At 40.9% G+C, this 24,659-nt stretch overlaps 1 protein-coding gene across 2 annotated transcripts in view; it reads left to right on the top strand.

Annotated features, from left to right (window-relative positions):
- Nucleotides 1-2,745: 2,745 nt before the first annotated feature.
- Nucleotides 2,746-24,659, top strand: part of LOC111216914 (beta-arrestin-1) — a 50,279-nt gene continuing 28,365 nt past the window's right edge. For both annotated transcript variants that reach the window (XM_022738562.1, XM_022738564.1), the window contains exon 1: nt 2,746-2,966. In XM_022738562.1, the coding sequence (XP_022594283.1) occupies nt 2,947-2,966 (20 nt within the window). In that variant the 5' untranslated portion in view covers nt 2,746-2,946. The remainder of the gene's footprint in view (nt 2,967-24,659) is intronic.

Here is a 24,659-nt window from a genome sequence, read left to right as displayed (position 1 = left end):
TCTGTACAGCGTCGCTCAAACACTGACTTTTAATGTCAAACTACTTCATTCAGTGTTTTTAACGCTAAACATCATAGAGTCTGTTTGATTTCCTAAACCACTGACACTGAAGGAATCCAAACCGGGAGGAGCTTACGGTAATGGTGGTGAAGAGAACCCATGATCCAAGGCTATTTCATGACGGAACCCATCGCCGTCTTTTATTATTGTTTTGGTTCAGACCCCTAGAGGCAGAAGTTACTGACTGTGTATTTAAGTAGCATGTTTAATTTTTTCGACCTCTCTGTATAGACTTTATATAACATAATAATATGCACTTTCTCAGGTATGGTGATCTACAACTTTTAGGTTGGCAACTCGTTTCCGAACCTAGATAAGAAAAACAAATATTCAAAAGGTGAACAGATCACACTTGAAAAATAAGAACACAACACATACAGCCAAATCCAAAGGCAAATGTGTTGCTGTGCGGTGGCAGCATTGAAAAACTAACACGGTCTTGCTGTCTGCATCACAGAACTCCAAATGTGGCCTTTCTCTGTGGGTTGGTGCTGATGAAGGTCCTCACCAGGTGACTGTCCAGACTATTCAGAATATCACCATGAACATGCCTAAGAGCAAGTTGGGTCAGTCATTTCTACATCATTGTTGTCTTCAGACGGTGCAGAATGGAAAACATAGAATGAGATGTAGTCAACTTCTATCAAAGTGCAAGAGAAGGTGAAGGGATTCACTATTCACTGTTTGCCTTAACAAGCACCTGCTGTTTTCATGCCATCTTGGTCGAATCTCTGTAACCAAGTCCACTGCTTCATAAAACTCATGTTGCCATGAGTGTTATGCTTCTACTTCTCGCTCTGTTGTGTAACTATAACGGACTGGGATTTTCGTTACCCTGTGTCTCACTGTAGATAGCGAATGTAGCATGTTCTCCACTGTACACTCAAGTGCACCCAGTGCGCTGGCTTTGGTGTTCTGTCACCTTTTGGCCACTGATTCACACTGCTCAGAAAATGCTTCACAACACAGGAGACCAAAGAAGGCTTAAGCCTTGTTGCCTGCTTACACAGGCCTCCGATCTTTGCTCTGGTGTTTTCCCGCACACTTTTGTCATCCTCCAGCTGCCAGTGAGTTCCAGTGATTTCTTTGTAAGCATTACATACAGTACATGTTTGATAGCTGTTGTTCGTATGCACCATCTTGTTGGACATGTGGCAAATATGGTAACTACGTCATTAGAGCCAAACATCGAGCTCCTTGTGTTTGGATGACTCATGGATTACTACAGTTATACCCTGAACAGAGTTCATAGAATCAGCTGTAAGACTCACCTTCTGGGCGGCCGGAGAACCTTCCTGACATATTACTAGCTCCATCAAAACAGTATTTGGGGAGACGTTCAATTGGGATGTTCAGCCTGACAAACAGATGTTTGGTCCCTCCTTGAAGCCTCCTTTCATAAAACTGTTGTCCAACCTGACCTGACTTTATTAATTAGACCTTTCTCCACTGCTTCGACGGAGCTAAAACAGACCATCGCCATCCTCAATACAATGCAGCCATCACCACTTGTTGAACCAGCTTGCATTGACTGAACGACTGAAGACTGAAGCTGCTTGGTTGCTGTGGTGCCTCTGAGACATTAGCATGTTGACCTGCGATGTTAGTTTGAAATACGGAAGCCCAACTTCTGTCCGTGTTTTCTCCATCATCAAACTCTGGGGAGGGTGTGTCGGTCATTTCAGAGGTGCTGGGACAGGGGCTGAGTCTGCCTCCACTAACTCACCAAATCTTTTTCTGTTTTGTTGAGCCTTCCCTAAAAAAAACAACAACCAATGCTCCAACCTGAACAACCCTCTGAAACTACCCATAGGGGTGTCTCCTGTAATCATCATTAATGATGAAGTCATCATTGCTAGGACCACTAGATGTCCATAACCTAACTATGGATCATAATATCCTGCTGCACAGACGACCTATGAGCTTGTTTTTTTACAGGACAGTCTCCAAAAATATCAATGATACATCTCGGTCTACATTTCCTTTACATACGTTGGTAAGGTCATCTGACTAATATGACAAAAATGATCATTAATGGCTTATTTTTTAAAGCCATTAGTGTTTCCAATGAGTCTTATTTAATTTTCATTCATTTTATTTTATTTATTTATTTTTTGGCAAATACATTTTTGAGTGCTGCTGCTGCAGCGCCCCCAGCACCCCTGCTTCCATAAAACCTTAACGTTGATTAAGGTTGAATTCATTACACATGTAGAGGAATTATTTTTCTAAAGAACATACAGAGGAGGAGGCCAGTGGACAATGGTCAGAGACATTTTTAGTGAGGGTGTTACAGTTTGCATTTAAATATGACACAGAAAATGTCTAATGATTTTATTTTATTTCACGACTTTTCAATTTCAGTGCTATAAATCTTATATATAAATCTATATTTATTTCCTGTAGGACAAACAGACGGATGGACGGAGGGATGGTGGAGGTCAGGGTCCAGCTGTCAGCTTGATGTTAATGTCACAGACAGAAATAAAATCTGTCCTCTGGGTGTTTCATGTTTTAACACATTTTATTGCTAATGAGTGTGTTGGGCGGAGAGAGAGAGAGAGAGAGAGAGAGAGAGAGAGAGGCAGTGAGTGAGGGAGGGAGGAGGGAGAGTTAAAGAGGAGGAGGAGCAGAATGGTGGATTCAGTCAGTCGTTCAGTGGATCGGAGCTCAGATGGAGGTTTATCCATGCGCTGAGGAGAATCTGACGGCATGACGACGACTTCCTGAGAGGGAGAGAGAGAGAGAAAGAGAGAGAGAGAGAGAGAGAGAGAGAGAGAGAGACACCCTCCTCTCAGTTTCCACGGTGACGGCATCCCTCCATCCTCCTCCTCCTTCTCCATCATCTCTCTGTCCGGCTGCTGTCGGCTCGTTGGCGTCGACAGGATGGGAGATAAAGGAACTAGGTAAGATTTAGTATGTGTGTGTGTATGCGTGTGTGCGTGTGTGTGTATGTGTGTGTGTGTGTGTGTGTGTGTGTGTGTGTGTGCGTGCGTGTGTGTGTGTGTGTGTGTGTGTGTGTGTGTGTGTGTGTTTTCATACAGAGCACTGCTGTTTGGGTTTTATGGTTCTTTCACATCATTCTGTTGCTGGTTTCTCACAGAACCTTTAAATACAGATACAAAGGAGCGGTGTGTGTGTGTGTCTGTGTCTGTGTCTTGTTGTTGTTGTAATGTTACATAACATTCTGTCAGAACCTCAAGCAGTGTGACGTCTCTGAGCAGTGCACTGATGGTTTCTTGCAAGGTGATTTTTTTTTTCTTTTTCTTTTTGCCTTTATTTTGATAGGACAGACAAACAGGAAACATGGACACTGGGGGAGGGGGAGGGGTAAGGGGATTTCAAATATGTAATAAATTACTCATTACTTCTTACTAGTTAGAAAGTAATGAAGTTATTTTACTAATTACTATTTACCTTTTACCACGTTTGACATAACTTCTCTTCCTGGATTTGTAAATTCATCATCTTAGTTAATTTGTATGTAATTCTTTTTTTTTCTTTTCTTGATGATTTGATTTGGAGTCAGTGATAGATGATATTTATTATGAGACTTGATGTTAGACTGACATGACCACAGTGGAAATTAGTCTTGGACTTGATATGTGACCTCATTATACCAAATAATCTAAACACAATACTTCACACCACTATGTCACATACTGTCAACAAAACTCAGCTGATTCCTAAATGTTTGTTTATTAGTAGCAATTAGTAGCACAAACCAGCTAATGATACACAACAGGGAGTTTACCTTTCTTTCCGCTTGCAGCCCCTACACCAACATGTACCAGACCAGTCTGTGATTTGCAATCAATTCTCAGTGTGAGCTACTCTGACCAAAAAATACAAACCAACCAATCAGAATACATCCACAAACCAACCGAAAAGAACACCTGTACAAACCAACCAATCAGAATATGTCTACAAACCAACCAATCATGATACATCTACAAACCAACCAATCAGAATACATCCACATACCAACCGAAAAGAACACCTGTACAAACCAACCAATCAGAATATGTCTACAAACCAAAAATCAAAATACATCTACAAACCAACCAATCAGAATGTATCTACCAACCAACCAAAGAGAAAACAACTACAAAACAACCGATCAGAATATGTCTACAAACCAACCAATCAGAATATATCTACAAACCAACCAATCAGAATATATCTACAAACCAACCAATCGGATTGTCTACAAACCAACCAAAGAGAAAACAAGTACAAACCAACCAATCATAATATGTCTACAAAACAACTAATCAGAATACATCTACAAACCAAACAATCAGAATACGTGGCAGCTCCAGGATGGATGTAGTCTTACGTTTTAGAGTCCTGACTGAGTCAGACCTGAAGTCACAGACCTGAACCAAATGTTGATCTGATTCAGTGTGACTTCACTATCATTATCTGATGTCCCTCCAGAATAAAGCTCCAGAGACACAGAGGGTGCAGAACTTCATTCAGAATCTTCCTGTTTGTAAATTCTCTTCAGTATCACAGTAATCCAGTGATAGTTGTCTGAACATCATGATCCACTGCAGACAGGAGCTGATCACAGCTGATTCAGCTGTTGTTTATGAAACAGTTTGACTACATGGAAACTAACTAGCCTACAGTTAACTCACTGAATTAATGGCAACTAGACACAGGAAGATGCTAACAAGGATGTTAGCAGCTAAGTGAGCTGGCTTGGTAGCTACAGTCCTGCCCATTTCACCAGTTTGTGTGTTTTTTAAATGTATTATTCTTTAGCTTATTTAGCTTTAGTTTTTTTTTTGTCATAATTTTCATGTGAAGCCTTTGAACAGAACCAACCGTTACGAGACCCCACAGTTTGACTGGTTTACTCTCTGGTACATTCTGATTTCTCAGTTTGATCTGATGTTACTCTGAGAAAGACAGACCTATGAACTACTGCAAAACTAACACAAATATAAACAGCTCTGTTAACTTCGACCTCACTTACCCTTCTGTTTCTAACAGTGCAGAGGTTCTTAAGTTGTTGTGGTTCCATACAGAACCTGATTCAGACCACAGAACATGTATTTTTCTGCTCTGTGATTGATATCGTCTCGTATCTGAGTGCTGAGTGTGTTTCTGTGTTTGCAGGCTGAATGATCTGAGTGTGTTGTGTCAGGAGAATATTAATGAGTTCAGTGTGATCAGTCGGACATACAGAGCAGCTCAGACCCAGCCCTGCTGCTGCTGGAGAGATCCACTCTGTCAGCTGAGGAGAGTTACACACAAACAGAAAGAATCAGCAGCTCAAACATTTAAACTGTTGTCTGTTCTGATTCCAACCAAACCTCTTTTCATAAGAGGGGAGGATACATGACCACAGCCACCAGCTGATTTAAGACTTTTTATTTCTACATATCGTCTCTTTACTGTTGCTACTTGGTAAAAGCAAAAGATCCACAGAAATATGTGGAAAAACCAGTCTAAGAGTCTCCAGCCATGATTGCAGCTCTGTAAGGTGGGGATACCTCATTGGTGGACAGACTGACAAAGCACTGCTAAAATATGAACCACAGAATGAATGTATATTTGTCACCTTGTGTTTATTTTATATATTGTCTCGCAGCATTTTTATGTCTTATCGATGCACTTTAATTTGTCCTGCTGTCAGACGCTGCTGTTCTGATAAACCTGCCAACAGTGTTTGGATCAGCAGCTCACTGAGTTATGGTGGAGCTGAGCTGCGCCAGGCCTCAACATTAATGAGTGTGATTGTGAATTGAATCCTGATCTAACAGGTGTGAATTATACAGGGGCTCTGAGGAGTCTGAACCTTTATCAGGCTGCAACTTCTTGTTTTAAAGAAGAAAACAGGATGTCACAACAGTTTATGTCCACTGTTGGTTTACTGTGTAATATCATTCACCATGTGAAGCACACAATAAAACATTATGTATATATATATATGTATATATATATACACACAATGTTTCATTGTGTGTTGTCAAAGCGTCATGTTTTAATTCAAAGTTTGCGTCACATGAGCTTGTAGCTGTTTCTGGTGCAATGATAATGATAAGAAGGGTTAAAATTCACCAGTGTTTCATTAATAGGAACAACTGACTTCAGAAGCAGCTTTGGGTTAGAGGTCATTCTGTTTTTGTCTGAAGACAACATCTGTAACATCTGCCCTGACATCTGTCCTGTACACTACTTTTCATAATGCATTGTGGGATGAGTCCACTTTATAGGGTGTAATGTGTCTCACTATACATTTGGACAGCACTACAAAATGGCAAACTCTCTATATAGTGGACTACATAGGGAGTCCGATTGGTTCAGATGTTCATGTTAATGTGTTCCCATCAGCCTCAGCTGGACACTGTGTTTATTGCTGATTATCAAGTGTTAGCATGCTAACACGCTAAACATGGTGCCTGACAGAGCTGTTAGCATGGCTGTAGACTCCTGGTCTGGTCCCCTGTTGAAGGTGTTTTTCTTAATCTGGATCAAGGGTCTAAGAACAGAGGGTGGAGGACTAGGAGCTACACAGGAAGCCACAGAGGCCCACTTTAACTCAGGAACAATAAATCCCATCCATTGATGAGTGACAGCTCTGTCTCTGACCACAGTTCAGGGATATGAAACATTTCACAAGTTTCATTCTGGTCAAAATGGAGAGAAACAGCTGTGCAGGACCCGCCTCCAGCAGGGAGGTATTCAGGTGTCAGAGTGAGTCTCCACTGGGCTCTCAGTGTCAGGGGAGTCTTCAGTCGTCCCCCGTGGCAGCGAGCTGACACAACAATCAGATATTGATCAATCTGTCAGTGTTCCCTCAGTTGGAGCGTCCTGATCAATCAGGTGAACAGAGGCTGAGCAGAGAAGCACTTCACCTGCAGCAACACTGTCAGGGCTTTTATTTACTGGTGGAACATTCTTTACAATGAGCCAAGAAATACACAGATATCAGCTGTCAGATCAGGGTTCACAGTCTGACTCAGGTCTATGTTCAGAATCAGTTAGTGAATTTATCACAAAACGACTGAAAAACGTGAATTTATTAGGTGTGAAATTTGTAGTTTGTATATCATTGACAGAGACAGAACATCACTGAATGGACAGTGCTTGTTATTAACAGCAGACCAGCAGATAAATACAGTGTAACATGAGGGTCCTGATAAAACTTTTGAAGGAGCACTTTTACTTCTCTCACTTAGTCCCCTTAACAACAACCAAACTTATGGTCACATGATGCTCAATTTATTAGGTGTGAAATTTTTAGTTTTCACATGTTTTACCTTTGAACTATGTCACTGTCACAGGTGTTGCTTCTGTCCAGTGAAAAGCAAACATCTCCACATGAATTTCCCCTAGGAGATAAATAAAGTATCTATCTATCTATCTATCTATCTATCTATCTATCTATCTATCTATCTATCTATCTATCTATCTATCTATCTATCTATCTATCTATCTATCTATCTATCTATCTATCTCAGAATTGATCTACAGTCGTTTGGAGATTTGTTGTTTGCAATCAATGTGAATATAATTCATATGTGATACATTTAAATGTATTTGTGCTGTTTATAACACACAAGTAAGAAAAGGAGGAAATCAACAAAAAAAAGACAGAATGAAAAGCACAAAAGCAGGAGACAAACTATTCAAAAGATAATGTTATAAAATCAAGAAAAAGATTATCAAAGAAGAAAAAGAATAAATTACAAATAAAGTAAATGAGGATTATGCATTTATGAATTAAGGCAATTTAAATATATCAAGTTGCTCTGAGATGCTATCAGATCCCACTGGACTGTCACACACAGTAAACTTATGTGCCTGCAACCAAATAACAGCTCGGGGGCCGCATGCTTCAGAGGTGTGGCTCTTCATAGTCGTCATAGACCGCAAAGGCTGAACCGAAATGAGACAGTCTGGTCTACGGAGGATTTTCCACTTTGTGTCATCAGCTCTTCCTGCAGCTCCTGTCGCCTAGCAACTTTGACAACATATTACTTTTTTTCACTAAAACTTGAGGTTTTAAGTCTCTTGATTTTAACAGTTGCACTGTAGCTGATGAACTGAGTTGAAACTCAATACTTACATTTAACAGTGCAATCCTCAGGGTCTCCGTCTGTCTTGTTTGCTGACATATTATTTTCATTAACAGTGCAATGAATCTTGGGATAAGTTGGACCATGAAGGATCCACCTGTTGGAGCCTTCAAAATGGGACAGTCAAGTTGTACCACTGTAACACAATCTGTCTTCAGATGCAGCCTCTGAACTAACAGTTAATATGTTTGAGTCGTTGTGGATGACATCACACAAGCCACACCCACAAGAATTTACCAATCATAACATCTGTTCATTAAATCTGACAACAGCAAATAGGCAAGAAACTACTGACACCTGACAGATGCTTTCATCGGCAGACACATAGGGTGTGTGTGTGTGTGTGTGTGTGTGTGTTCAGTGTTGAGTGTGTGTGTGTTCAGTTTTGAGTGTGTGTGTGTTCAGTGTTGAGTGTGTGTGTTCAGTGTTGAGTGTGTGTGTTCAGTAGTTTAATCACCTCGGGCTTCAGTTATATACAGATCTGAATCTAACACCTCCTTCCTTCTTGCTTATCCCAGCCCTGCTGGTTTCGTGCCTGCTTCTCTTCTTGTTCTTGTTCTTGTTCTCTTAACCTAAAAGTTATAGTGAGTCGGGTCCATAGTGTGATGGAAGTGACCCTGTTGTTTCTGTCCATGTTGACTGTGCAGAGGTGATTCCAACTACACCTGACGGGTGTGACTCCACCTCTCACATCAGCTCTGACTCCACCCCCACAGCTGACTTCCATCTGAGGTCAGCATGTTGAATGTGCGGAGGGAGACTAAGGGAGACGGAGGGAAGCAGAGGGAGATGTAGGAAAGTGGAGGGAGACTGTGGGAGACTGGGGGAGATGTAGGGAGACTGCGGGAGACCGGGAGGTGTAGGGAGACTGAGGGAGGCAGAGGGAGACGGAGGGAGGCTGAGGGGTGGGGGGGTGGGGTATGGAGGGAGGAGCTGAGGGAGGGGGGGGTGGAGGGAGGTGGAGGGAGATGGAGGGAGAGGGAGGCGGAGGGAGAGGGAGGCGGAGGGAGACGGAGGGAGAGGGAGGGAGATGGAGGGAGGCAGAGACGGGTCTACATTCACGAAGTCTTCAGATCCCTGCAGTTTATTCACATGTTGTATTCAGATAATTTGCTGTGACACTTGAAGTTTAGCTCATGTCTTGGTTTCTGCTCTGATCTGCGTTGTCAGCTGTGAGACTTCATGTAGACGGATGTGTTCATGTCCAATCAGCTTAGTTTACCACAAGTGGACTCCAGTCAAGGTGTAGAAACATCTCAGAGATGATCCAGAGAAACGGAGGAGTCTGAACTAAAGTATCATAGTAAAGTGTCTGAATACTTATGTCAATGTGATATTTCAGTTTTTCCTTTTTAATACATTTGTAAAAATTCCAGGGAATGTCATTGACAGAGACAGAACATCACTGAATGGACAGTGCTTGTTATTAACAGCAGACCAGCAGATAAATACAGTGTAACATGAGGGTCCTGATAAAACAGCTGGATTGAGACAGATTCACAGTTTTACTTCTCTCACTTAGTCCCCTTAACAACAACCAAACCTCTGGCTTTAAGTCATATGATGCTAAACTACCCAATCAGAGGTGAGGAGGACTTAGCCTGAAGCAAATAAGAGGAACACTAGAGGTGGATTCAGAAGGTCAGTGTAACTGTTTTTAAAAGTGAAAATGTAAATATTCAAACTTGTACATATGTGAATAATAATTGTGTAAACTTAAATGTGTAAATATTTAACTGTATAAACACTACATATATTTTTAGTATAATAATTATAATAATAATCTAGTAATCTAACCCTAACCCTAACTCTCATAATAATAAACATACAGTATGAATTTACACCTAAACCATACATTTGTTTGGGTACTTTTGGTTTATTTAGTTCTAGTTTTTCTCATTAAAATCTTCATGTTCAGATTCTTAAATGTCTCGTTCCAGGTGTTTGATGACTAGAGAAATGTTTACTGCAGTAAAAATCAGGGTTTCAGGATCAGTGTGTGCTGCTGTGACTAAACATGACCTGACAGGATCTCACACTGTAACTGCACTCAACAACACAAATCAATGAGTTTGAGAGTGTGTCCTCTCGGGGTCTGTCCTCTGTAACATCTTTTGTCTGAATGAGTCTTTAATCTTGTTTCCAGTCTCTCTCTCTGACACCAGCTCGTCCTCTGACTCTGTGTCTGGCAGTGAAGTGAAGCCGCTCATGTTGTTTCTATAAAACAGTCAGATGTAAGAAATCACTGTTCTCTGAATGAATGACTTTACTGTGCTTCACTGAATTCAGCAGGAATCTGTGATGGAGATTACTTTTATGTTACATATATAAATACTAATGGTACTTGATAACTCAATATTTTAAAGTATTCTTTTAATTTTACGTTTATTTTATTTAACTTTTATTTACTGAGGAGCTTATTTTTATTTGAATTAGATTCAATCTGCTGTAGAAAGAGTCTGATCATGATGAAAGAGTCAGTTCACTGAGACTCTGAGATAAATGTCTCAAACTGACTGAATGGACATGAAATCTGGTTTATTGACTCTTCTACAGCTGTTTTCTTGTGTTTGTTGACTCAAGCCTGCAGGGCTGCTCTTGGACTAATTGCAGAGACGAAGGCAAGCAGGTGATCGTGTGCTGAGCAAGCTCCCAGGAGTCTTGGTGGTTTCCGGTAAAGCGGTGTCCTGATGCTGCTGATTGATGATGAAGGTCCATTCAGGAGGAAGCTGAAAGCTAATGGAGCCACAGCAGCTAATTTATGACGCGGGAGCGGGGGGGTGGGGGGGTGGGGAGGGGGGGGGTGGGGGGGGGGGGGGGGGGGGGGGGGGGGGGGGGGAGGGGGGGGGGGGGGGGTAGAAAGAGACTTCAACGAGAGGAAACTACTGCTGATTATAGGTATGGTGAGGTTGATGATGGTGATGATGATGGTGATGATGATGATGATGACGACAGTGATAATGATGATGATGACGACAGTGATGATGATGATGGTGATAATGATGACATTGATGACGACAGTGATGATGATGATGATGACGAAAGTGATGATGATGATGATGACGATGACAGTGATGATGATGATGATGAAAGATGACGATGACGATGACGATGATGATGACGACGACGACGACGACGGCGCGATGATGATGATGATGATGATGGTGGTGGTGGTGATGATGATGGATGATGGTGGTGATGATGATGATGACAATGAGTGATGATGGATGGTGATGATGTTCATGGTGGCTGTTGATGATGATGATGCTGGATGATGATGAAAGAATGCGATGATGATGATGATGGGTGATGATGATGATGATGATGGTGGTGGTGATGAGGTGGTAATGATTGTTGATGATGATGATGATGATGATGGTGGTGGTGATGATGATGATGGTGAATGATGATAATGATGATGATGATGGTGGTGGTGATGATGGTGGTAATGATGTTGATGGTGGTGGTTTTGATGATGATGGTGGTGATGATGATGATGATGATGATGATGATGATGATGATGACAATGATAATGATAATGGTGATGATGATGAGATAATGTTCATGGTGGTGTGATGATGGTGGTGGTGGTGATGATGATGATGATGAATGGTGGTGATGATGATGGTGATGATGTTCATGGTGGTGGTGATGATGATGATGATGATGATGATGATGCTGATGATGATGACGATGATCGATGATGATAATGATGAATGATGATGATGATGATGATGATGATGATGATGATGATGATGAATGATTGATGGTGGTGGTGATGATGATGACAGTGATGATGATGATGATGTGATGATAGTGGTGGTGATGTGTATGATGATGACAATGATGATGATGAAGATGAATGATGGTGATGATGATGATAATGATTATGATGATGATGATGATGATGATGATGATGATGATGTTGGTGGTGGTGGTAATGGTAATGATGATGATGGTGGTGGTGATGTGATGATGATGATGATGATGATGGTGGTGGTGATGATAATGATGATGTGATGATGATGATGATGGTGGTGAATGATGATATGATGACAATGATGATGATGATGGATGATGATGTTCATGGTGTTGGTGATGATGATGATGATGCTGATGATGATGACGATGATTGATGAATGATAATGATATGATGGTGATGATGATGATGGTGATGATGATGATGATGATGATGATGAATGATGATAATGATGATGATGGTGATGATGAATGGATGGTGATGAATGATGATAATGATGGTGGTGATGATGATGATGATGATGATGATGATGATGATGATGGTGATGGTGATGGGATGATGATGATGATGATGATGCTGCTGCTGCTGCTTTATGAGTGGTGGTGGTGGTGGTGAATGATGATGATGATGCGTGATGACAATGATGACAATGATGATGATGATGATGATGATGAGGATAATGATGATAAGTGGATGATTGAAAGCAAGACTCCTGTATTTGTGATCAGTAGACTCGTAGGGACTTTTTGTGTCAGGATGGGCTCACTGGTCAATCACAATATATAATCGACTGACCAAACAGCAATCTAAGCGTAAAACGCTGCGCTTGTTATAATAGCAATACTCCAAGGTGGCAAGCACTTGACTTTTAAAGGGAATTGGTGATGGCACTCCTGATTGGTTTATAAACACTCCCATGAATAATTAAAGAGTACTTAGTCAAACCCTTTGTGAAATATTGTCAGGAGCAGCAACTTTTTGCTGTTAAAATAGCAAAAGTGACTTAGACCTAAATGCACTTGCACCACACACTTTAGACCGTGGACTCTGGACTATTAAAATAAGCACTTAGTGACAAATCTAACGACTTTTACAGACGGACCTGAGCTACTTACCTTAGAAGAGAGTCACTAGTTCTCTCCTCTCCTCCCTAGAGTGTCAGAGAGGTGGAGCAGCAGCTTTTTTACCCAGGCAGAGGGGACTGCTCTGTGTCAGCAACTAATAAAGAAAGAATAGTCTCTCCTAACTCTCTTTGTGAATTATCATGTCACCGTAAATACAGAAGATATCAACAGCTCAGTCTTTGTCTGTAACTGATTGTGTCCGCTGATGTTGTCAAGATGATGTTCATGGTTGTAAAATTAGGATTTTAGCAGCAGCAGAGAAGCAGCTTCAAGTGACTGCTGGTTTATCATGTCTTTAATGAACCATGTTTCATTAACAATTTCAAACTGGTTCTGTTGTGACAACAGAAATAGAAAAACAGTAAATGAGACTGCAATGAACCAGCTGAGACTAGACTAAAACCAGCTGACTGTAGACTGAACCAGCTGCGCTAGACTGAAACAAACTGACTCTAGACTGAAAATCAAGCTGATACTAGACTGAAACCAGCTTGATACTAGGCTGAAACCAGCTGATACTAGCCTGAAACCAGCTGAACACTAGACTGAAACCAACTGAACAAGGATACTTGGATGATGACAATGGTGTCAGTTGTTTTACAGCAGTTCCACAACAGTTTTAAATTGTGTCCTCAGTTTCACACATTGACCACACAATGGTCAGATATGTACAAGGTTTTGACCTGGTCCTGTTTGAAAGTGCAGATTTTTGAGACATTTAAAAAAAATGTTGGAATCATTTTTTGGAAAATTATGTTTTTAGAACAATGGAGACATTTTTCAAACATGAAGGAAGTGACAGCATCTTTGGAGGAAGGTGTTGCCACTTATTGTTAAAACCAAAGAGGTTTGGCGAAGTGAGAGACATTTTGTATTGTGAGGATGTGTTTGAAGGGGAGGACAGCTTGACAACAAAATAATCATCATTACTAACACCAAAGTTTCCCAACCAGAGAAGATAGTCATTAATTAAACACTGCAGCTACATCAGCTTTAGCTCGGGGACCTACTGGCCAATCAGAACCAAGATTTTGGTCCCCTTGGTTTTTAGCCCTTTGTGGGATATAATATCATTTATAACCCTAATAAAAAACAACAATAAAGTTTTACTGCACCTATACAGCTCTGACAGATGTGAAGGAATAAAGCATTCTCTGATGAGACAACTACAGGTAAACACATCAGGAGATGTTGCAGCACCTGGAAGATGAAACCTTGTAAAAGGTTAAAGGTTGACAGACCAAGTTTCACTGACATTGTTTCTGTCTGTCTGTCTGTTGTTATTTTCAGAGTGTTTAAGAAAGCCAGTCCCACTGGGAAGGTGAGTCCCTGTTCTTCTGTTTCACCTGTCTAAACCTGAAGGGACATGATCCCCTCTTTAACCCTGACAACATGAGGATAGTCAGAACGAGTACTATGAACACCCAGTAAAAAGTATACACACACTGAAATGACAGAATATGTGACAAACAACAACAATTTATCGACACCCCAAAAAAAGTATAAAAGCACTTTTGGTATGACACAATGTGCCAAAGGTACCTGAAAGAGTTTGTGGTCATCCTGAAAAAAGTGGTCTGGACTGATTCTGATTGGCTGTTTGATGTTCATCCAGCTGAACTCTGATACTCATGTGTGCTGCACTGACAGTCATGTTCTCCTCCCTCAGCTCACTGTCTATCTGGGGAGAGAGACTTTGTGGACCACGTGGACCTGGTGGAGCCTGTCGGTGCACAGACTTTTACTGGAGCTTTAGTTTTTCGCTTGTGCACCGTGAGTAGTGTAAGTGTCCTCTTGCGATTTCGTGACCACTTTTTAGGTCTCTGATAGCAGCGATTTCACTTTGAGTCCTTTTGAAATGAAGCAATGAAATGAAGATCTAGGTAACTCTAAAGAGATTGCTCCTCTTGGCTGTCTTGTTGATTTCTGAGCTGGTTTCCTGCAAGACTGGCCGTCTCGCCTCGTCCTGATTAGACCCAGAGTAAGCTCTGAAGGAAGAAAGGTGGGTGAAACTGAACCTCCTCTTGTTCATATAAACACTCACAGATGGGTTAACACTTTCTCAAAGACTGTTCCTGTAATAAGATCAAACAACACACTAACTTTATTCCATTCAATATTTTCCCTATCAAATGTCATCATGGCATGTCAGCGAGTACAGGTCTTCACTCGAACGAAAATGGTTGTGTGTTCTTTTGACCCCCGGCTCCTCCCAGTCCACCATATAGAAGTGTCCTATGGCACAGGATACTCCTCCATGAACCCATAAACTGCCCACTGTATCAGAATTTGATGCCTGCTGAGTTCGGGTCGTGTGATAGAATTAATGTCTGTATAGACACTCGCAATCATGTCATATATGAGACTGGAATATGTGAATGTTCCGCTTTATGTATGCTCCTGAGTCTGCGTCGATGAAGACTAGCAACAGTGCTGTATAATGCGTCACTACGCAATCGTTTTCGGATAGGAAGATTCCCTATAAAGACGTGCTGATGTGTGTCTCTACTGTGAGAGAGATAGCGACATCCTTCACTGAACACTGGAAGCCGGGAAATTGCTGCGTATAGATATTTCTGTGCCTCTTTAATGCTATAGTGCACTTTACACGCATTCCTCCCCCTCGACTTACAAGCCCCATCCCAACGTCCAACAATAGAAAGCTCTGGTAAATTATTTTTCAGAAATTAATTTTTCAATTTTATTTGGATATTTCATATTTTCATCTCTCTTAGTTAACTCCTCAATTATAGTTTCCTCTTTCAGATTTATGGTTCTAAATTCTGTATCACAAGGGACTCCTCCTCCAACACTAGACAAAATTCTGCGTGCTTTCATATATTTTTTGTATGTAAGTAAGTCTTGGTTTGTTATGACAACACCTCTCAGGTTTATTGAAAAAAAGACAAAAAGACATGACCTCATAGCATGGCTAGACATACAGCCCAGACTACCTTTTAACCGTGGCTCTTTCAGCTTACTATCCGGGTCCTCAAGTTCTCAATTATTTACATGTCTCATTAATTTATATGCTTCTTGTTGGTGACTCTGACCAAAAAAATACTAACTCTCTTCTTCACTTTCTAGTGCTGATGCATACCAAGCACTATCGTGACCTCATACTATAATTATCTCACAGCACAACTCAAAACTGGTCTTCAGGACATCAAATCCTGGATTGAACTGAGAACTCTGACGTCAAAGCTGAACAAGCAGAGCTCATGCAGTGATATTTGGCCTCCTCTGTCATTCGCTCTTCAGTAAGGCTGTGAGTTCTCAGGAAAGCGTCCTGGAGCCCTTGCTCTTTATGTTAAAACCTCATTACAAGATTTGAATAGGAACACTTTATCTTCACTAGACTAAAGGACATGTTGAGGGGAGGTTAGAGAGCCACAGACTGTGAGAGCAGGCGGAAAACTAGCTTGCATAGATTGCGTCTCTATAAGAAGGGACGGAAGATTGTTTTTCTTCACGTGTTTGCATCTTGACCTGGAGTGCGTTCCGGTGATCTGTGGGAGGATTTGGACCCCGTGCGGTTGTTGACGTTTCCAGAAGGACCTGCTTGGTGGCTAAATGTCCAGCTGCGTTTCCGTCCACTGCCTGAGGAGAAAGAAGAGTCTGACTCGTCTTCACGGAAACGACCTGAATAATAAAGCTTGGAGATACATGCCTACCCATTCATCTTCGAGGTACTTTAGTCCTGCAGACTTCTTCAGATTCTCTCTGTCAAGGTTTTGTAATCAACAGTTGCAAAAACAATTTGCAACGATATTCAGCAGATGATGGTGCCTTGCTGACAGAGCGATCTGAAGGAACCGTTCTGCAGACTAAGTACCCAATCGGATGTAAAGATGGGTAGGCGCATGTTCTCCAGCTTTTTAATCAAGGCGTCCCTGACAGACGAGTCTAGACTTCTTTCTTCTCCCTAGGCGTAGGAGGAACGCCTGGACCATTAGCTCACAAAACAGGATCCTTCGAAAACATCAACACCGAGGACGTCCAATCCGTCTGAGCGCCACCATATACCGGACGCACCAGGTCAGAGTGCACAAACACTGATGAAAAAACAGTCATTTCCTCTTAGACCAATGATGCAAGGCTCAACGTTTCCTCCTCCAGTCTTGTGTTAATCCTCCCCTCAACATGTCCTTATCTAGTGAATGATAAAAGTGTTCCTTTAAATCTTTTTACTGAGGTTTAACATAAAGAGCAGAGGCTCGCAGGAGCTTCCCTGAGGACTCCACAGCTTACTGAAGCTGAATTGACCAGAGGAGGCCAAATATCAACTGCTGAGAGCCTCTGCTTGTTCAGACTGCAGAGTTCTCAGTCATCCAGGATTTGGATGTCCTGAGACAGTTGTTGAGTTCTTGTGATAATTATTAACGGAGAAAACAAAGAAAGCAAAAAATATGTGTTAAAAAATTATATCACCTATAAAAGAGAAAAAAAAAAAAAAAAGAAAAGAAAAAAAAAAAAAAAAAAAAAAAATAGAGTCGTATTTAAGAGATAATTAAGAGGTATAGGTTCTCCAGTCCACCCAACAAGAACATATTAAATTAATAAGCATGTAGTATTGAACTTGAGGAGCCCGATAGGTAAAGCCTGAAGACCCACGGTTAAAGAGGAGTCCTGGGGCTGTATCTACCTTGCTACTGAGGTCAGTGTCTTTTTTCATTTTTTCATAACCTGAGAGGTGTTTGTTCATATCACAAGTACTTACTAACTATCAAAAAATATATGAAAGCACGCAGAATTTTTGTCTGTGTTGGAAGGAGTCCTTCTGATACATGAATTTAGACCTAAGACTGAATAGAAACTAAATTGAAGAGTTAAACTAAAAGAGATGAAAATATGATAATCCATAATTAAAAAATAATTTCTGAAATTAAAAATAATTTACAGACTTTCTATTTGAGTTTTGGGAGGTGCCGGTTTGTTAATTGTGGGGAATGGTGTTTAAAAAGCTGTCAATTAGATCTAAAGGCATAGAAATTAGAGCAATTTCCAGCTTCAGCTGGTTTTCAGAGAGGATGTCCTTTTCCTCCCCACAAAGTAACACAGATTCCATGCTGGGAAATACTTGCCGTTTAGTGAGCCCAGAAAATGAAGTAATGGACTGCAACTTATACAGGCACTTTTCTAGTCTTTATCGAGCCTGACTCTAGGGAAGCATTCTTACATAACAAGAACATTGGCACGACACCATTCCTACGTCATATATATTCAAGTTGCAGTGCTTTCTATCAATCATGAAAACCACAAATCATGTATAGCAGGGTTGGCAGTTATGGGCGTTCAGTATCTTGCCCAGGACACTTCTATATTGTGGACTGGATGAGGCCGAGGGTCAAAACAACCTACATTTTGATTAGTGGAAGTACCTGCTGGACTCCCTGATTCTTATTGGGGATAGTGAATTTAATAATTGATTTGGAAATATTGTATAAATTAAAGTTTTTGGTTGTGTGGCCTTACTCAGAACATCTGTGAGAATATTTAACATACTGTTTTTTTCATAATAGACCAGAGAAGGAGAGCTGAGGTTCAGTTCCGGACCCTTGTCGCTCTCCTTCAGGGTTACTTCTGGGGTCAATCAGGACGACGCCATCTATCTGCAGGAAAAGAAGTCAAGGAAAATCAACAAACAGCCCAGATGGACACTTCTTTGTTACTCTGATCATTCATGACCTGTGCATTTCTAACAAGCCTCAAGAGTGAAAATCAGCTGCGTATCATCAGGACCCAGCCACATCGCAGAGGGACATCTCAAACTGTCACTGGACACAACAAATTAAACTCAGTAAAATTCTCACCGACAAGGCTCACCAAGGTCACGTGAGTCCACAAAGTCTCTCTTCCCAGATAGCACGTGAGGCTGAGGGAGGAAGCATGACTGTTCAGTTGCAGCAGCACAGCTAATCAGAGTCAGCTGTTTGAAACATCAGAACAGCCGAATTCAGAATAGTCCAGACACTTTTTTCAGGATGAGCCACAAACTCTTTCAGGTAGCCCGCGCCCGCTCCCCCCCCTTTGCGCCCCCCGCCCGGCCCCCTCCCCGCCCCCCACATTTGTGTCATACAAAGTTGCTTATACTTTTTTTGGGGGTTGTCGGATAAATTTGTTGTGTGTTTCAATTTCTGTCATTTTCCAGTGTGTGTTATAACTTTTTACTGGATGTTCAATGTACTGTTCTGACTAATCCTCATGTTTGTCAGGGTTAAGAGGGGATGCATGTCTTCAGGTTTAGAGCAGGTTGAACAGAAAGAATCAGGAGTTTGTACTCACCTTCCCACATTGGGACTGGTCTTGCTTAAACACTCTGAAATAACAAGACAGACAGACCAGAAACATGTTCAGTGAAACTTGGTCTGTGTCTAGACCTTACTTTACAGAGGTTTCATCTGTCCAGGTGCTGCAACAATCTCTGAATGTGTTTCCTGTATGTTGGTCCTCATCAGAGAAGCTTAATTCCTTCACATCTGTCAGAGCTGTATAGGTGCAGTAAACACTTTAATTGTTGTTTTTAGGTGTAATAAATGATATTTATATCCCAAACAAGCGGCTAAAAACCAGAGGACCAAAATCTTGGTTTCTGAATTGGCCAGTAGGTCCCGAGCTAAAGCTGATGTAGCTGCAGTGTTTAATTAATGACTATCTTCTCTGTTGGGAAAACTTTGTGTTAGTTAATGATTGATATTTTGTTGTCAAGGCTGTCTCCGCCTTTCAAACACATCCTCAACATAACAAATGTCCCAACTTCGCCAAAAACCTCTTTGTTTACAATAAAGTGTCAACCCTTCCTCAAAGATGCTGTCCTTCCTTCATGTTTTGAAAATGTCTCCAATTGTTTCATAAAACATAATTTTCCAAAAATGTCCAACATTTTTTAAAATGTCTCAAAATCTGCACTTTCAAACAGGACCAGGTCCAAAACTTGTACATATCTGAACCATTGTGTGGTCAGATGTGTGAAACTGAAGGGACACAATTTAAAACTTTTGTGGAACGTGCTGTAACAGACTGGACCCAATTGGTCATAATGCCAAGTATCCTTGTATCAGTGTTTCAGTCCTAGTGTCAGCTGGTTTTCAGCGCTAGTATCAGCTGGGTTTCAGCCTAGTATCAGCTGGTTTCAGTGCTAGTATCAGCTGATTTTCAGTCTAGAGTCAGTTTTGTTTTCAGTCTAGCTCAGCTGGTTTCAGTCTACAGTCCCAGCTGGTTTGTAAGTCTAGTCTCAGCTGGTTTCATTGCAGTCTCTTTACCTTGTTTTTTCTATTTCTGTTGTCACAACAGAACCAGTTTGAAATATGTTAGATTGGAAACATGTTTCATATTAAGACATGAATAAGCCAGCATCACTTGAAGCTGCTTCTCTTGGCTGTGTAAAATCCTAATTTTACAAACCCATGACATCATGCTGACAACTCACGGACACATCGTTAACAAGACAAAGACTGAGCTGTGATATCTTCCTGTATTTTAGGTGACATAAAGTATCACCAAAGTGAGAGTATAGGAAGAGACTATCTTCTTATTTAGTTGCTGAGACAGAGCGCGTCCCTGCTCTCCTGGTAACAAGCGTGCTGCTCCACATCTCTGACACTGTCTAGGGAGAGGAGGGAGAATCTAGTGACTCTTCTTCTAAGGGTAATGTAGCTCAGGTTCCGTCTAAAAGTCGTTAGAGTTTTGTATCACTAAGTGCTCTATTTTAATAGTCCAAGAGTCCAGTGGTCTAACAGTGTGTGGTGCAAGTCATGTAGGTCTTAAGTCACTTGTTGCTGATTTTAACAGGCAGAAAAGGTGCTGCCCTGACATAATTTTCAGAAAAGGGTTTTGACTAAGTACTCCTTAATAGTTCATGGAAGTGTTTATACAACCATCAAGCAGTGCCATACCAATAGTAAAAGTCAAGTGCCGTTTGCACTGAGTATTGCCTATTAAACAGCGCACGTGTTTAGCGGCTTAGATTCCTGTTATGGTCAGTCGATTATATATTTGATTGACAGTGAAGCCCAGTCCTGACACATAAAAAGTCCCTGGAACATCCTCTGAGGCAGGTGTTATGCACAGAATACAGAGTTACTGCTTTTCAATATCACTATCATCAATCATTCCTCATCATCGATCATCATCCATCATTCATATGTCAATCATGTGTCATGTCAGCCATCATCCATCATCATTCCACCACCACACCACACATCAGCAGCAGCAGCAGCATTCGCATCATGCATGCATCCCATAGTGCACATCAACTCACCATTCACTACAATCATCACATCAATCACTCTCATCACACTCCATCATCATCATCATCATCACCACCATCATCATAATCATCCCATCATCATCATTACAATCATCATCATTATCATCAATCATCATCATCAATCATCTTCATCATCAATCTCATCATCACATCATATATATTCATCATCATCATCGTCATCATCATCAGCATCATCATCGTCACATCAGACCACCACCCAATGAACATCAATCAACCAACTCATCAATCATTGTCCACATCAATCATCGACTCACACCCATCATCATCATCATCACCTCATCATTATATCACCACCAGCCATCATCATCATCATCATCATCGACAATCACCACCACCATCATACATCATTACCATACCCAACCACCACATAATCATCATCATACATCATCATCATCATATCATCAATCAATCATTATCATCAATCATCCACGCATCATCTAATCTCATCATCATCATTGTCATCATCATTCATCAATCACCACACTATCATATCACCATCATCATCATCATCACTGTCATCATCATCAACCAACCCATCATCATCATCATCAATCATCATCATCGTGATCATTCATCATCATCCATCAATCATCATCATTATCAGCATCATCATTCATCGTCAATCGAATCATCAGCAATCATCATCATCATCATCATCATCACAGCTACCTACCATGAACATCATCACATCATCCACTCAAACCATGCATCATCACACCACTGTATCTCACATCATTCATCACACCACACCATCATCCGACATTATCAGTCATCATCATCACCCATTCATCATTATCATTGTCATCCATCAATCATCAATCATCATCATCAGTCATATCATCATCACGCACCATCACATAAAACCACCACCCATCAACATCATTACCGCATCATCACCTCCGACATCACATCATCAATTATCATCATCACCAATCATCAATAAAACACACCACCAATCATCTCATCATCATCATCATCAACATCATTACACCGATCATCACCACCCCATCATCAATCATCATCATCACCATCATCATCATCATCGCATCTTCATCCATCATCAAGCATCATCATCCATCAACACCAACCATGAAATCATCACCATCAATTCATCATCATTGTCATCATCCATCATTCACCACATCATCATCATCATCACTCACCACCACCATAATCAATCATCATCATCATCGCGCGCCGTCGTCGTCGTGTCTGTCATCGTCATCGTCATCGTCATCGCGTCATCCGTCACATCAATCCATCAATCACTGTCATCGTCATCATCTCATCATCACTTTCGTCATCATCATCCATCACATGTCCGTAACATCATTGTCATCATTATCACACTCATCATCATCACTGTGCGTCATCATCAATCATTATCATGACTGTCGTCATCATGCATCAATCATACCTATCATATCTGATCAACCATCACTCAATGTCTCAATCCATGCACACTAATTGATCAGAGTCAGTTTCCTCTCGTTGAGTCTACTTCTACCCCCCCCCCCCCCCCCACTCCCTTTCCCGCCGCCGGGTCCATCAAATTAGCTACTGGTGGCTCCAGTTAGCTTTCAGCTTCCTCCTGATGGACCTTCGATCATCATCAGGACAGCATCGACAGATGACTTAACCTTGAAACCACCAAAGACTCCTGGGTAGCTTGCTCAGCACACGATCACACCTCTTGCCTTCTCTCTGCAATTAGTCCAAGAGCAGCCCTGCAGGCTTTGAGTCACAACACAAGAATCAGCTGTAGAAGAGTCAATAAACCAGATTCTATGTCAATTATCAGTTTGAGACACTTTATCTCAGAGTTCTCAGTGAAACTGACTCTTTCATCATGATCAGGACTCTTCTACAGCAAGATTGAATCTAATTCAAAATAAAAAATAAGCTTCCTCGTACATAAACAGTTAAATAAAAATAAGTAAAATTAAAAGAATACTTTAAATATTGAGTTATCAAGTAACCATCTATATTTATAATCATGTAAACATAAAAGTAATCTCCATCACAGATTCCTGCTGGAATTCAGTGAAGCACAGTAAAGTATTCATTTCAGAAGAACAGTGATTTCTTACATCTGATGTTTTAATAGAAAACAACATGAGCGCTTCACTTCACTGCCAGACAAACAGAGTCAGAGGAACGAGCTGGTGTCAGAGAGAGAGACTGGAAAAAGATTAAAGACTCATTCAGACAAAAGATGTACAGAAGGACAGACCCCCGAGAGGACACTCTCAACCTCATTGATTTGTGTTGTGAGTGCAGTTTTACAGTGTGAGATCTGTCAGTTCCCCATTTGTTAGTCAACAGCAGCACACACTGATTCCTGAAACCTGATTTTTACATCTGCAGTAAACCATTTCTCTAGTCATCAAACAACCTGGAACGAACATTTAAGAATCTGAACATGAAAGATTTTATGAGAAAGAACTAGAACCTAAATAAACCAAAAAGTACCTGCAACAAATGATGGTTTAGTGTAAATTTACTGTATTTTATTATTATGAGAGTTAGGGTTAGGGTTAAGATTACTACATTATTATTATAATTTATTATACTAAAAACTATAATGTAGGTGTTTATACAGTTTAAAATATTACACACTTAAGTTTACACAATTATTATTCAACATATGTACAGGTTTGAATATTTACCATTTTCACTTTTAAAAACAGTTACACTGACCTTCTGAATCCCACCTCTAGTGTTCCCTCTTATTTGCTTCAGGCTATAGTCCTCCTCACCTCTGATTGGGTAGTTTAAGCATGCATTGACTAAAGCCAGAGGTTTGGTTGTTGTTAAGGGGACTAAGTGAAGAGAAGTAAACTGTAATCTGTCTCAATCCAGCTGTTTTTATCATGGACCTCATGTACAACTGGTATTTATGCTGGCTGCTGTTAATAAACAAGCACTGTCCATTCAGTGAATGGTTCTTGTCTCTGTCAATGACATTCCCTGGAATTTTTACAATGTATTAAAAAGGAAAAACTGAAATATCAATGACATAAGTATTACAGACAACTTTACTATGATACTTTATGTTCAGACTCCTCCGTTCTCTGGATCAATCTCTGAGATGTTTCTACACCTTGACTGATCCTACTTGTGGTAAACTAAGCTGAATTGGACATGAACACATCCGTGCTACATGAAGTTCCACAGCTGACAACGCAAGATCAGAGCAGAAACCAAGACCATGAGCCCTAAACTTCAAAGTGTCCACAGCAAATTATCTGAAATACAACATGTGAATAAACTGCAGGTGATCTGAAGACTTCGTGAATGTAGACCCGTCTCCTTGCCATTTCCCTCATCAA

The sequence above is a fragment of the Seriola dumerili genome, unplaced genomic scaffold (assembly GCF_002260705.1).
Source record: "Seriola dumerili isolate Sdu_G_001 unplaced genomic scaffold, Sdu_1.0 BDQW01000036.1, whole genome shotgun sequence".
Classification (NCBI taxonomy): Eukaryota; Metazoa; Chordata; class Actinopteri; order Carangiformes; family Carangidae; genus Seriola; species Seriola dumerili.
This window is presented reverse-complemented; position numbering and strand designations above follow the sequence as displayed.